General features: G+C 43.9%; 1 protein-coding gene across 1 annotated transcript in view; it reads right to left on the reverse strand.

Annotated features, from left to right (window-relative positions):
• Positions 1–15913, reverse strand: part of EPDR1 (ependymin related 1) — a 98187-nt gene that overhangs the window by 41953 nt on the left and 40321 nt on the right. The window contains exon 2 of the mRNA XM_077491647.1: positions 4734–4942. Coding sequence (XP_077347773.1) covers positions 4734–4942 — 209 coding nt within the window. The remainder of the gene's footprint in view (positions 1–4733; positions 4943–15913) is intronic.

Genomic DNA, 15913 nt, shown 5'->3' on the forward strand with positions numbered 1-15913 from the left:
AAGGACTATACTCGGCTAAAAGAGGAGATGCTTGCCCGACTAGGAGTTACTACTGCAGTCCGTGCCCGGAGGGTACGCAACTGGAGCTACAGTCTGGACAAATCAGCGAGGTCCCAGATGTATGACCTAATCCATTTGGCAAGAAAGTGGTTGGAGCCAGACACTTCTACTCCTGCACAAATCCTAGAGAAGGTCGTGATGGATCGCTACCTCCGAGCCCTTCCTACTGACTTGCAACGCTGGGTGGGACAAGGTGATCCTAAGAATGCAAACGAACTTGTCAACCTTGTGGAGAGGTTCCAGGCGACTGAGGACTACCTCCGTGATGTTCCTGCAGCATCTTCACCTCCCCGGAGCGCCAGATCTGTGCCGTCAGCTGGTAAGAGACTTCCATCTATTGGGGGAGTGTGGAGGGGTGCTGATGGGGGGAAAAGGGCTCAAGTGGTGTCTCAGGGACAAAAGACTGGTGATGGTCCCGGGTGGCTAAGGGGCTCTGAAAAGGACTCCTTGCCAAAGAGACCAGGCCCTATCCAGTGTTGGAGATGCCATGAGGCGGGACACGTGTCAGCCCATTGCCCTCTTACCTCTGAACCCATGGAATGTGACGCTAGCAGGCGTCAGTCGCTATTTGCGGAACCATCTTGTGCTGCAGTTCCTGGACTAGAGACTGAACCGCAAATCTGCAACATCACAATCAATGACTTTCCTGTTAAAGCGTTAATGGACTCAGGAAGCCTTGTAACCTTGGTGCATGCTAGCCTGGTGACTGGGGACTTAGAGTCTAAAAAGCATATGAGTGTTGTGTGCATACATGGTGATACAAAAGTGTACCCTATAGTGCTGGCTAAAGTCGGGACTGAACAAGGCACCGTACAATATGAAGTGGGTGTGGTTAAAAACCTCATGCATAATGTAATATTGGGGCGCGATTTTCCATTATTCTGGGCTCTTTGGGAAAAAAGAAAAATCCCCAAAAGGAGTGAGGATACCTCTAAGGGGGTTGCCTTGTCCACTGTGAATGATAAAAATGTGCAGGATGAAAATGATTGTTTTCCTTTGCAGGTCCTGGCTGGGGAGGAGGAGGCTCCTCCCACTGAGCAAAATATACTAGACTTAGAGGTGTCTAGCGATAATTTTGGGACTGCACAATTACAGGACCCCACTCTCAAAAATGCGAGAGAGCAGGTTGCTGTTATGAACGGGGTACCTCAGGAACCAGATGCTGAAAAAAGATTTCCACATTTTTCGGTGACTAATGATCTTTTCTATAGAGTCAATAAGATTAAAGATGAGATTGTGGAACAGCTTCTGGTACCTAAGCCGTACCGGCGTCAGGTGCTTGACATGGCACATAACCATGTTCTTGGGGGACACTTGGGGACTGACAAAACGCGAGAGAGGGTTCTCCAGAGGTTTTTTTGGCCGGCCATATATGATGACATTAAAAAATACTGTGAGTCGTGCCCCACATGTCAGGTTAGTGCCCCAGTGTCACATTTTCGCAGTCCTTTGGTTTCGCTCCCTATTATAGAGGTGCCTTTTGAGCGTATTGCCATGGATTTAGTGGGTCCCATTGTAAAGTCAGCTAGAGGACACCAGTATATTTTGGTAGTCCTGGATTATGCGACCCGCTATCCTGAGGCTGTACCCTTAAGAAACACTGCATCTAAAACAATTGCACGTGAGTTGTTTTATATGTTCTCTAGGACTGGGATCCCCAAAGAAATCCTAACTGACCAAGGTACGCCATTTATGTCGAAAGTAATGAAGGAATTATGCAGACTATTTAAAATCTCACACATCCGTACCTCTGTGTACCACCCCCAGACGGACGGATTGGTGGAGAGATTTAATAAAACTTTGAAACATATGTTGAAGAAAGTGGTGGCAAAAGATGGTCGTGACTGGGATCATTTATTACCCTACCTCATGTTTGCTATTAGGGAGGTGCCCCAAGCGTCCACAGGGTTCTCACCATTCGAGTTGGTCTATGGTCATCACCCTAGGGGTCTACTAGACATTGCAAAAGAGACATGGGAGAATGAGTCCACCCCATACAAGAGTGTTATTGAGCATGTAGCACAAATGCAGGACCGTATAGCCACTGTAATGCCCCTGGTAAGGGAACACCTCCAGAGAGCTCAAGAGGCCCAAAGTAGAATTTACAACCGGTCCGCAAGAATCAGGACATTCAACCCAGGCGATAGGGTCCTTATACTAGTCCCCACTGTTGAGAGTAAATTCTTGGCGAAGTGGCAAGGTCCTTATGAAATTGTTGAAAAGATCAGTGAGGTGAACTACAAGGTGCACCAACCAGGTAGAAGGAAGCCTTTCCAAGTTTATCACATAAACTTGATCAAGCCCTGGAAAGACAGGGAATCCTTGGGGGCGACAAATACTGTTAATAATTTGTCACAACCAATCCCTCCAGTCAAGGTAGGTGATACTCTATCAGTGTCACAGAAACAGGAGGCTCAGGAATTTTTACAGAAAAACAAAAACAAGTTCTCTGACCTCCCAGGGCGTACACACCTCATCCATCATCACATTGAAACTGAGCCTAGAAGCAGAGTAAACCTTAAGCCCTATAGGATACCCGAGGCACGTAGGGAAGCCGTATCTGCCGAGGTAAAACGTATGCTTGCTCTGGGGGTAATTGAGGTGTCACAGAGTGAATGGTCCAGCCCAATTGTGCTAATCCCAAAGCCCAATGGAACTTGGAGGTTCTGTAACGATTTCAGAAAGTTGAATGAGATCTCCAAGTTCGATGCGTATCCTATGCCCAGGGTAGATGAGTTGATTGAGAAGTTGGGTAACGCCAGGTACATAACCACCCTCGATCTCACAAAGGGCTACTGGCAGATTCCACTTTCTGGTGAGGCTAAAGAGAAAACTGCATTCTCCACCCCTGATGGGCTATTCCAGTATGTAGTGATGCCATTCGGGTTACATGGAGCGCCTGCAACTTTCCAGAGGTTGATGGACTTGATTCTGCGACCACATCGTGATTACTCAGCTGCCTACCTCGATGATGTGGTCATTTTTAGCCCTGATTGGGAAAGTCACCTCTGTAAGGTACAGGCCGTGTTGGATGCCATAAGTGATGCGGGGTTGACCATAAATGCCGAGAAGTGTGCTCTAGCCCTAGAAGAGGCCAAATATCTAGGCTACATTATTGGGAGAGGGTTGATTAAGCCACAGCTAAATAAAATTGAGGCAATACAGAATTGGCCTAGACCCCTGACAAGGAAACAGGTTAGAGCTTTCCTGGGTATTACGGGGTATTACCGTAGGTTTGTGCCGAACTTTGCCTCAGTTGCTGCTCCACTAACTGACTTGACAAAGGGCGGAAAGACAGCAATGGTCACGTGGACCCCAGAGGCCGAGGAGGCTTTCCAAAGCCTTAAGTCTGCCTTGTGCCAACCACCTGTGTTAGTCACCCCCGATTTCAGGCGAGAATTTCTGGTCCAGACAGATGCCTCTAGCACAGGCTTAGGTGCAGTACTCTCACAAGTAGTGAATGGTGAGGAGCATCCAGTGACGTACTTGAGTAGAAAACTAACCCCGGCCGAGAAAAATTATGCCATTGTGGAGCGAGAATGTTTGGCAGTAAAGTGGGCCCTAGAATCTTTAAAGTATTACTTGCTAGGCAGGAAATTCAAGTTTGTGACAGACCATGCCCCCCTAACATGGATGAAGTTAAACAAGGAGAGAAATGCAAGAGTGACTAGATGGTTTCTCTCCCTACAAAACTTTAATTTCACTGTGGAACACAGGCCAGGGAAATTACAGGCAAATGCTGACGCATTGTCAAGGGTAAGTTGTCTGTGGGGACAAAAGGCTCAGCCCTCCGGTCTGAAAAAGAGGGGGGGGATATGTAGACATGTCACTGGAGAAGTGATCGAGGGGGTGTACATCTCACCTAGGTTGCTACACAGTGTGAGATGGTAAATCCAGGATGGATCAGTTTCTCAGCAGCGATATGCTGCTGAGTTGTTATTTAATTTTGCCGGGCCTGGGTTTATATGGAATGGCAGGTAGGTTTGGTAGAGGGACCTGTCATTCCACATCCCCCGATCCAGTTCTGGGTTTGGGATCAGGTGAGCTTGGATCCTAATTAGCCTGGGAAGCTAAAGGCTCTGTAGGGTCTGCAGGTGATTGCTTCTCAGCCAGGGAATGAACAATCTGTGTGTTGAAGGAAGCTGCAAGCACAGCCACTGCTGGAGCTAAAACTCACCCTGCGATATCCAGGCGAAAGACGCTGTGTTTGTAAGTGTCAGATAGGTGAGCAGAACCTGTTAGTAAGCGCCCAGCCGGGCTAGGACTTTTATTTTTGTTGTACTTAGAAAGCACGGTGTTGCTGTATATTTTGTTTGCTGGACTGTTTGTACCACGAATAAACGCCAAGATCTGCTTTATCAAATTCCAAGTCTGCTGTGAACTGTGTCCAAACACACCCTACCCCGGGAAGATCCCTTACAAGTGAAAATATGGAAGAGCAATTATGTGAAATAAAAGTCTCAAAACCTTAATAAATGACAGTATATACTCCAATGCTAAGTCAAAATATAAGCTCACAAAAAATACATTTTCCTGAAGTTTTTTTTTTTATTATTACTGTCAAATCAGTATTATTATAGTCACCATGGTAATTCTAATACATTTGTAGATGTGCACAATATAGTCTGCACATATACCAACCATTATTAAAGCTGGTAGCAGTGAATGCTTACATTTTCTGGCTGGCTTTCTGTCCGACCATTCCTGGACTATGATTTGGTCCCCAGGTCCTCCAATGTAGTACTCATCTTCAAAGGTAGAATTTTGAGGTATGTCATATGGATCCCATTGTGCAGTCAGAGTGCTCTTAACACAGATTTTAGTAACCTGTTCAATCTGAAACATCACTGACTCTTTGTACAGAAAGATATATTCAAAGAATCTATTAGAAGGAAATACAAGCACATAATGGATTACTTTGTGGCATCATCTCAATCACATTTAGGGTTGAAAATGTTTTTATTTATTTATGTATTTAATCTCAATCACATTTAGAACACACGGTTGTCAATGTCTAAAAGTTGCTATACATGAAAGAGTCCAATTAAAACTTACCAATTTGTTTGGGAAGATTCAGATAAGTTCCCATAGTCAGTTAACTGAATGTCTGTTTCTTTTTAGCATTTTTACCAGATTCATGGGAAGTGGATTTATGCATTTATGGTTTATGCCAGGGATATGCAATTAGCGGACCTCCAGCTGTTGCAGAACTACAAATCCCATGAGGCATAGCAAGACTCTGACAGCCACAAGCATGACACCCAGAGGCAGAGGCATGATGGGACTTGTAGTTTTGCAACAGCTGGAGGTCCGCTAATTGCATATCCCTGGTTTATGCATTGATTTACCTCCATAGACCCAGTCTGCCTGGATAGTATGGTCATCTGCTGGCTTGGAACCATCCACAGGCAGCTTAGCTCTTCTGGGGAAAATTAGTGCAGCTGCACTTGCCACGTGCACAGTCTATTTGGCTATAGTAAATTAACCCTAATGACACTCCTAAGCGAAGAACTAACACTGACTGATTGTGGTAGAAACAAGGAGGGTTTAGCTAGGACTAAATGAAGGAGGGTACAACAAAGGGTGAAACCAAATCACAAGAAGTTATAGGGGTCCTAAACCACCACTAGATGTCATTATATAACAGAATAGTAACTTGATACAGTTCAATACATAAACCTAAACAAACAGAACCCCATCACACAGTATACTGTTCATTCTGTTTTCTCTAATTTGTACTTTTTGCGCTCAATGGAAAATGGAGCAGAGCTTTAGTGGGAACAGCAGGTTCACCTACCACTTGTCTGCAAAGTGCAGATACAAGATCCCTACATACAAGTATAGAGAACAGCAGTGGCTGTTTTTTATTACAGTAAGATTAAAGAACATTGTGCTTAGACTAGGGGAAGGTTTACTACTAGGTACAGTACATGTCTATAGGCAGAAGCAAAAGGGGCAGATTTTCATGTAAAATCATTGGCCACACATTTTTCCATAATCAGTACGAATAATAAATTATAAGATAATTTACACATATTTTAAGCCAGGCTTACACCAGAAAAATAAGGAAATGCCAGGGTTAAAGGGGTCATCCTAACAGAGGGTCATTATTTAGGAAATCAATGCTTCAACAAAAGAAATCCAGTCCAGATATAGAACACGTTTGTTTAGCCCATATTTGCAACTGAACTCTAGGTACACAGGTAAATACACCATTGAAATACATAATGTATTGGGTGTCTGAAGATGTGTAATTCTGTTCAACCAGTCTTGTGATGCAGAATTCCCTACCAGAGAGCACAGCCAGGTCACTGAAATTCATTTTTATGCTACCATTAAGCAATAAAGAATGCTTGTATAGCGATACCCTCACTTAAGAGGGCCGCAAGTTTGGTTTGGGTCCTGAGAACAGCTCCGTCAACCCCCCGGCAATCTGCACTACCCACTTTGGCACAGTTAGTATCTAGCAATACACATTAAATCACTTATACTCTAAATATGTGTGTGCGTGGGTAACTCAAGCTCATAGACAATCCTTGAAAGTATATAACTGACTTTACTTATTGTTTTTATAAAAGGAATAACATGAATCAAACATTTGGATTGCAACACATAAGCAGGTCCCTGCAGTAACCAGTGATAAAGATAAACAGAGTAATCAGCATAATAAAGTATTGCTATGCAACTCTAACGCTGCCCTTTTTCAGCTACTTCCCCACATGGGTAAACTAACACCCAGCACTGTCTACCTATGCAGTCAGGCCTGACTGATCTAGATGGAAGTCCAGTGAAACAATATTCGCTAGCAATCTTTCGGTGGTGCACTTGAAGAACAACTTTGTAATCCAAACGAATAATAAAGATAAAGCATCTGTCTTTAAACAGCTTTCACCACCCGGACAAGTCCAAGTCCGGTTTCTCTGCCTTTTCGTCTAGGAACAGGAATCCACCGACCTCCGAGTCTTCAATCCTTCTGGTGTACTGCAGCAAGGAATGAGAAAATGTCTCTCAGGTGCAACTAGGCTGGCAGAGAGCTCTTTGGAAAAGAGCACAAGGCCCAGGCTTCAGGCCTTGTGCCTCAGCAGTTCAGCACAGCTCTCCTCTTGCTAGGAGAGGGGGGGTGTCCAAAAAGAAAGAACTAGGCCTCTCCCCCTCCTTATATGCCCTCCCCCATAAGTCTCTGGGGCATAACTCAAAACATCCTGGGAACCAGCGGGGTTCTGGGAACAGTAGTTTTATAGTCCTTAAAGAGACCCCGCTACACTTGCATATATATCTATGTATATATGTGACCCTGTGATGTAACTTTCTTATTTCAACATTGTGAGTTCTTATATAATTCCTACAAGACACACATTGCAGTACAAATAAATATTCATATATTCAAATATTTTTTGCCTTCAAACAAAGTAAGGGACAACATCTACTGTATCATATTGTTTGCCTCAAACATTCTGCGTGCAATAACGATATTGGTGGATGCCGAACCTTTGGTGTGTTCAACTATCTGATGAAGATTGTCCACAGCGTGTGTCACTGTAATATAGAGGCCAGGCATAGAGGTCCCAGGATTGGTTAAGTAACTATTACAATTGAAATCAGAATAAGTGGTGCTTTTTCAAGGTGACAGAAAAAAACACTTTCTTTTTCTTAAACAGTTTCTGTCATTTTGCATGCTTTTCTATTATCTTGAGTCCTGAACAGTTACTTACAATGGACAACTTAGTTAATCTGGGACTCGACAAACCTATATATATATGCATACTCATAAATCACCCTACGTATGTTTTCATTGCCATGGATTATGCAACATTTTAAATAGCAATCAATCTTTTAAATGAGCTTACCCTGATTTAAGTGAAACTTTATAAAATGTATGCATGCCCTTTCCTGACAACACGGTGAACTGCAGCATCTGTGTAATGTCCAAGTAACTGAATTGACTTTAGGACAAAGAAAATGGTATGAGGCTTTACTGAAAGTTATATGACATGTCAGCACCTGATGTGTAAATGCAGTTGGGAAAGAGAAAAAATATAACAGATGTATTTTGCTGCAAATGTACTGAAAACTATAAAAGGAACTGTGTTTAGTTAGCTTCGTATGGATTTAATTTAAAAATGCAACATTATCAGGTCATTTAAAATTTACACTTGGGGCAGCTGAACAGAGGTCAAATTCTAGTATAAAATGCTTACATGTCAGATTTATAGTAAAACATAAATTATAATTGTGTAAGAAAATAAAGCCATGTAAAACAGTCACTGGCTCAAGGTTGTCTTTTTAGACTATAGATATTAAAAATTTGCTAAGAAAGGGATTTTTTCTATGTTGTGATATTGTTCTTAAAGTGAAGCGTCAATAATTTTTTCATCTTTCCATCTATTAAATCTTCTGCCCTTGTTGTTTTAACTTTGGATAGTAAAACATTTTTTTTCTGCCAGTAAATACCTTATACAGTCCACTTCCTGTTTCTTGTCTGGTAAAAAGCCTAGGCTTATGACATCATGCACAGCTCTCTCTCTCACACTCTTATGAGAGTTTGCAGGGAAGGGAGGGGGAATGAGTCATAAGAGGGCCAATGAAAGCTTCAGAGCTGGAGGAGTGCCTCTGTATGTCTGTGTAAATCCAGGAAATAAACAAGCAGCAGCTTCAGTTAAAATGGTTGCAGCCTGACTCAGTGGAGGGAGATTTCTGCAGAAAGTACAGAATCACAGTATATATATAAAATAATATGCAAAGTGGTTGGAGGGAAGATTTAGAATGGCAAAGATTTTTTTTTTTATTACAAATTATGTGAGCAGACTGCAGTTCCTCTTTAATATCTTTCTCTGTAAAGTAAAAGCTGTTTCTTAGGTCAGTCATAGTTAATACGAGTGCTACCTGGGTGGCCCTCAAAACAGGACAAAAAGCAATTTTATTAAAATAACTGCTATTCTTTCCTGTAATGCACTAGTTTCAATAAGTGTAGAGCTGAGAGTGAAATTAGGATCTACAGAAAACAAATTTTCATCAACAGAAATCTTTAGTCAGTTGTCGGTATTGTCAGGTCACCAATGGAAGAAGAATGACTCTAGAACCCAGCATTATAAGGGCACCAATGGCAGAAGGACTCTAGGACCCAGCATCTCCACCAGCACTTCACATGGGCCTTTATAAGGAAGCCTGTCAGTGGTGGAAGTTGCTGATTGATATTCAGCTTGTTACCTGTGTTCCTGTGATTTCTTGCTCCTATAATCCCTAGTTTCTGACCCAGTTTGTTCCTTATCTGTCTCCTGCCCGTCTCCAGTCCCTGACTACCAGCTTGCCTAACGGATACCCTCTGCCTGCTTCTCGTGTTGACCTCGGCTTCTACCTGACTTCTTCGGATCTGCTTCCCACCTGGTTCCTGATCCCGGTGTTGACTATCCTTCTGTTTCAGTGTTACATCTCACACATCTCACCACCTGCCTGCAGACTCTATTCATCACATCAGCAGTATTCCCAAATCCTTCTGCAAGCCAACTCCACAGGCAACCTGTGCTACTTTATGCACGACTCCTCCTGTCTCACCTACAGGGGAGTCTGGAACTTAGCTGCAATGGAAGCCCTCTCTCCATTGGGCTCCAGCCCCTGATACGTAATAGGTATCCAGCAGCTATAAGTGAACTCAAATGCTAAACAATTATCATTATGTAACCAGCCCAACAATCAGACAAATTTTAAAGGAAGGAAAGTGTTATTGGATACACCATAATCTTTGGACAAGCAATCAGGAAAAAAAGGCACTTAGATTAGCATCCTAATCACATATGGTAAAGAGGGAAGCCAGGACAGACTTGGCAAAGTAATTAAATAAAGAGAAGACCAGAAAATAAGTAAAGTATTCACAAATAATTGATTGAAGAAGATATGTTTACTAGGTGCCCTGCGCACGTTGATGGAGTAAAAAAAAAAAAAAAAATAGTAGTATTTGTATAAGAAATACTTTGCTTCAGGTAACAAAATCCCTCTACTCCACTAACTCTGCACATGGAAAGGGTGCTGGCCTGCATGCAGCAGAAAGCATAAAGTGAAGAGTCAGGATGGCCGCACTCCCGTAAAATCACCTTTATTGATCCATGATAGAAAAACAACAATCCATACAGCAATGGGGGTACAAATACAGCACAGCTAACGTATTAAACACCTTCTCTGGTGCTTAGTTATGACTAAGCACCAGGGAAGGTGTGAAATGCATTAGCCGTGCTGTATTTGTACCCTCATTGCTGTATGGGTTGTCGTTTTTCTAACATGTATCAATAAAATGGAAAATTTATTTCAAATACTTACCGTAATTTTCCTTTCCTGATGGACTCCATGGCAGCCTACGTATGCGTTAATCTCACCTCTCATACCTCATAGGACCCCGCTTCCATAAATATTTGCAAATAGAGAGAGACCGTGTTCCATAACTTAGCCTACTCCAGCAAATGGGAGGGAACTCCTGCTGCTATGGAGTCCATCAGGAAAGGAAAATTATGGTAAGTATTTGAAATACATTTTCCGTTTTCCTGACAGACTCCATGGCAGCTTACATATGGGAAATAACTAGCCATACACTCCCGGGTGGGAAATTGCTGGTTTAAAGAAAAAAAGGTTTAATTGGCACCGTCAACAGATAAGACATTCAAATCAAAGTTAACTGAAGATAGAGAAGCTGGCTCAACACAATAGTGTGTCATAAATGTGTTTATCGAGGACCATGAGGCTACTTTGCAAATCACTTCTGAGGATACATGACGGGAAGCTGCCCATGACGTAGAAACCCTCCTGGTAGAGTGAGCAGTCACTGCCTCTGGAGGAACCAGATCCTTAGCCTTATACGCCCTTTGAATAGCCTAAGCAATTCAGGCTGCGATGGATCTGGAGGAAGCATGTAATCCTCTGTTTTTTCCATGAAAGTAAATTAATAGATGATCCGATTTCCGAAAAAAGGAGCTACAGCTGGCAGATAATGCCTTAAAACTTCTCCAACATCAAGAGGATGAATATTCGAAGCATCAGTTGACTGAAAAGTTGGAAGAACAATCTCCTGGTTCTCGTAAAATACAGATGTCACTTTAGGATTTGATCCTATCATAGGAATCAAGACTACCCGATCAGGGAAGAAAGAAAGAAATGTGTCCTTGAATCCTATAGAGCTGATCTCGGAGACCCTCTTGGCCGATGTTATGGCCACCAAGAAAACCATTTTGAGAAAAAAGGTTTTTCATAGATAGTTGATCCAACTGGTGAAAATCTTCTCCCGAAAAGAAATCTAGGACAAGGGGAAGATCACATTTGGAAAATCTCGGCTTTGTTTGAGGTCTAAGCCTCAATACTCTCTTGAAAAACTGTCTAGTAAGAGGGTGTTTTGCCCAGGATACACCTGTGAAGGCAGAGATTGCGTAAACCTGAACCCATAGAGAACTCACAGATAAGGGCAGATCCAGGCCTGTTTGAAGAAAGACCAAAATGTCCTTCATCTTTGGATCGTTACAGAAACCACCATTAGAGGAGACATAGTTCACAAATTTCGACCAAATTCTTTGATAAACTCTGTTGGTGCCCTCCCTTCTGGCATTCAGCAAGGTAGCACTCACTGTACTTGGGCATCCTAATGCTTCTAGCCTTTCCCTTTCAACCACCAGGCCATCAGATGGAGATGAGATGGGCATGGGTGAAGAGACATTCCCTGCAGCAGGAGATCTGGCCTGGAAGGGAGAGGAACTGGGTCCCGGTACCTGAGTTGTATCAGGAGGGGAAACCATGTTGGGCCAATATGGAATGATTGCTACTACTTTGACTTCTTTCCACCCGAGCTTCGCTAGAAACCTGAGAATGACCAGGACTGGGGGAAAGGCATAAGCCTTGTGGAACCTCCACTGGTCCTTCATGGCATCCACTCTGAAGGCCTGGGGACAACAACATCTTGTGTAGTACTTCCTCAGTTTGGCATTGCAGGGAGATGCAAACACATCTACCTCTGGCATCACCCCCAGAGACAGGATCCAGTTGAAAACTTCTGTGTGGAGGGACCATTCGTTGTTGTCCAGGGAGACCCTTGAAAGGTAGTCCGCCAGGACATTTTGAATTCCGGGAAGATAAACTGCTGTCAAGTTTGACAAGTTTGCCTGGGCCCAAGACATAATCAGACTCACTTCTTTCAATAAGGAGAGACTGTGAGTGCCCCCGTCTCTTGATATATGACACCGCGGTCGTATTATCTAACCTTTAGAGGACTGAGGCTCCTGATGTCAAGTGGAGAAATGCTTGAAGGGCCTGGAAGGCAGCACTGAGTTTCAGAACGTTTGATACTACACCCTGGAATGGGAAATCCCATTTTCCTTGGGCTACCTTCAATAGACAGAGAACGCCCCAACCTCTGTCCCTGGCATTGGTTGTCACTGTTATCCAGGAGACGGGTGCTATGGAATGGCAATTGAGGAGATTTTTCCGCTGCAGCCACCAGGGGAGGCTCTCTCGCATGGAAGGAGTTATCCAAACAAGATGATCTTGCGGCTCCGGATCTCACTGTTGGAGAAAACCCTTCTGGACGGGTCGCATCTTCATTTACCCATTTCACCATAGGGGCTGTGGCTACCATGGTGCCGATTATTCCGAGACACTGTGATGCTCTGAGAAGGGGAGATGACATTGCAAGGTGAATTCTATCCCGGATCACCGGAATGTTCTCCAGAGGTAGTGAGATGGTGCTCTTTACTGTGTCGAAATGTGCCCCGAGAAAATTTAGGGACTGTGACGGGTCCAGATGACTTTTCTCCCTGTTTAACAGCCAACCGAACTCTATCAGAATAGAGATGACCTGATCCTGATGTGACAACAGTTGCTCCTTGTCTTGTGAAAGCAGGAGTAAATCATATAGATAATGGTGCAACCGGATACCTCTGACCCTGATCAAAGCCACCACTGCCAGTAAGAGCTTTAAAAATACCCAAGGCGATGTTGTAAGCCCGAACGCGAGACATGTAAATTGAAGATGTCTTTGGTCTACTGCAAATCTGAGTGAGATACCTCTGAAAATCCTTTGCAATTGGTACATGAAAGTATGCATCCTTCAGGTCTATTGATACCAGCCAGTCTCCTGGTTATATTGTCTGATGTATTGTTAAAAGTTTCCATCTTGAACTTTTCCTTCTGAATGAAGGAGTTCAGGTATGTCAAATCGATGACCGGCCTCCATGAACAATTCTTTTTGAGGACAATGAAAATAGGGGGAATACACCCCTTGAAATCTTTCCTCTGCTGGAACCGGAATGGCGGCATCTTGAGCCACAAGGGAGTCCGTGTAAGACAAAAGAACTTTTCTCTTTTCTTCTAACTGTGGTAGGTTTGTGGAGACAAAGCGATGTAGGCTTGTGCAATTCATTTCGTAACGAATCGAAATTTGACCGAATTTTGCATCTTATAAAAAAATAACGGATAACAACGAATACGAAAGAAATATAACGAATTAATTTGAATTAATTCGGTAATTCTTTAAAGATCTAATGAAACAAAAGGTCAGCTCAAAGTAAATCTTAGTGCAATCAGCTAATTAATTTTGTGCCAGAGGTTGGATTACTGGCAAAGTGCATTCCTGAGAACTGAGTTAGAAGGGTGTTGTATTGTATTTGAGCCGAGGAGAAGAGACATTGTCATTGTGTGTGTTAAAAGATTCAATAAACAAACGACTTTCCAAGCTACGAATCATTATCACAAATGTATATACATAAATAGTGAATTTCAACGAATACGAACGAATGAATTCGACACTCTACGAATAATAACGAATTATCCGAAAACGTATTAATGTAACATAACGAATATAACAGAACGAAATTATGTATTTTACGAATGACAACGAACCGAAACTAAACGAAATTTTCCGTTGTGCACAAGTCTAGTGGCCTGCTGAAAATCCAAGTGTGTCCTAAAGAAACTGTCTTGATGGTCCAGTAATCCTGAATCGAGGCTGCCCAGACGTGCTGAAAACTGAGTAACCAAGCTCCTGCCTGCTCCGCCTGAACAGGTTCTGCATCAAAAAAAATTTGCAGCTTATAGCCCTGTGGAAGATGTTGTCTTTGAGGATTTCTGTCCCGAAGGCTGGTTTCTTCTCCAATTTCTTTCAGAATTCACGACCGGGCCTATAGCGATGTGCATCCCTAGCATTTTCCTGGTCTTGTCTTGGTTGAGCTCTTCTCTGACCGAAGACACGGCCGTCCTGGGGTAAGAATCCCGACTTACCCCCAGTAGCACGTGTGATAACCAAGTCAAGCTTATTCCCAAAGAGGGAAGAACCCTCAAAAGGAATTTTACACCTTGCCTGTTTAGAGCTATCCATGGGCGTAACCATAAGGTGCGTTTGGCTGTGACTGAAGAAAGCATGACACGTGCTACTAGACGGATAATATCTAGGGATGCCTCGCCCTGAAAAGCCGATGCCATCTTCAGTTCGTGAACTGGAGAATTCTTGACCATTTCTAATCTTTGGAGATTAGCGAATTCTTTCTCTCAACCTTGCCCCATTCATCAGAAATTATTTTGCCAAGTTCACACAAGAAGGGGAAGTTTGGGCGTTCTTTCTTAAGATGTTTGAAGTACTTCCTCTGCTTAGAGGGTTGTCAGGTCACCTTGAGGCCAGGTGACAGATGCACACCGTAGGGATCAGGAGTGCACCGCAAGGTTGTGGACCCTACGGCTGACTGCCGAGGAAGGTTGAGGTTGTTGAACTGGGGGTCCTAATGAGGCCTGAACCTGTTCAAAACGGGATGCCAAATCCTGAAGGAATCGCATCATCTGGGTCTGATGCGATTCTTGGGTGTCAAGTCTGCGAAACTAAGCCCTGCAACGGATCGACTGCAGGAAGCGGCATGTCAGCCGGGTCCCTTGCTGATCAAACTGTCAGGTCACCTTGAGGCCAGGTGACAGATGCACACCGTAGGGATCAGGAGTGCACCGCAAGGTTGTGGACCCTACGGCTGACTGCTGCGGACGGGGGTCAAGGTGATAGGAAGGCAGGGCCGCCAGAACACCAAGATGAATCCCACTGGGGTTAGAGCGTAAGATTCCCTGGGGCGCGGAGTCTAAGAGCCAGCAGGTGTTCACCAGAGCCTCTAGTGGTGAGGATGGACTTGGCTGCAACTGGCTCCAGGTCGCGACCCCCAGGGTCCCCCAGCTCACACCCACAGTAGGCAACAGGGGGATAGGGATGGTGAGGGACAAAGACAAGGTCGGGGCCACAAGCAGACAGGAATAGTCAGGGACATGCCAAAAGGTCAGGATCACAGGCAAACAGGGATAGTCAAGGACACGCCAAAGTCAGTAACGGAACAACAGCAGAGCACACGGCAGGTAACAGGAAGCTAACACACAAAGGTTGATCAGCAGGGTTGGCCTGCAGTGCACAGGTTAATATAGAGTTCTCTGATAGGAGCTAGGGTGGGGTCATGCCAGAGGATGGATTACAAAAGCAGTCAGGTGAGGGTCGGCTGGTCTCTAGAGATGAACACATGGAAACAGGTAAGCAGACAAACTCTATTGCAAAACCATGACAGTACCCTCCCTCTTACAAGGCCTCCCCCTCCCCCGCCTGGGTCCAGGCTTAAAGGGAAACTCCAGATGGAACCTCCTCAACAGACTAGGAGCAAAGACCTCAGATGCAGTGATCCAAGACCTCTCCTCAGGGCCAAACCCTTTCCAATGTATGAGGTACTGAAGAATGCCTTTACGGACCTGGGAATCCAAAACTGGACTAACCTCGTATTTTAGATTATCCTCAGAGACTATAACCGAAGTAGGGAGAGGACAAGAGGACTTGAGGACTAAAGGCTTTTTAGGAATGGGTAAGGGA

This window comes from Lithobates pipiens, unplaced genomic scaffold, assembly GCF_037356315.1.
Source record: "Lithobates pipiens isolate NorthernLeopardFrog02 unplaced genomic scaffold, aLitPip1_a1.2 Scaffold_19, whole genome shotgun sequence".
In the NCBI taxonomy this organism is placed as follows: Eukaryota; Metazoa; Chordata; class Amphibia; order Anura; family Ranidae; genus Lithobates; species Lithobates pipiens.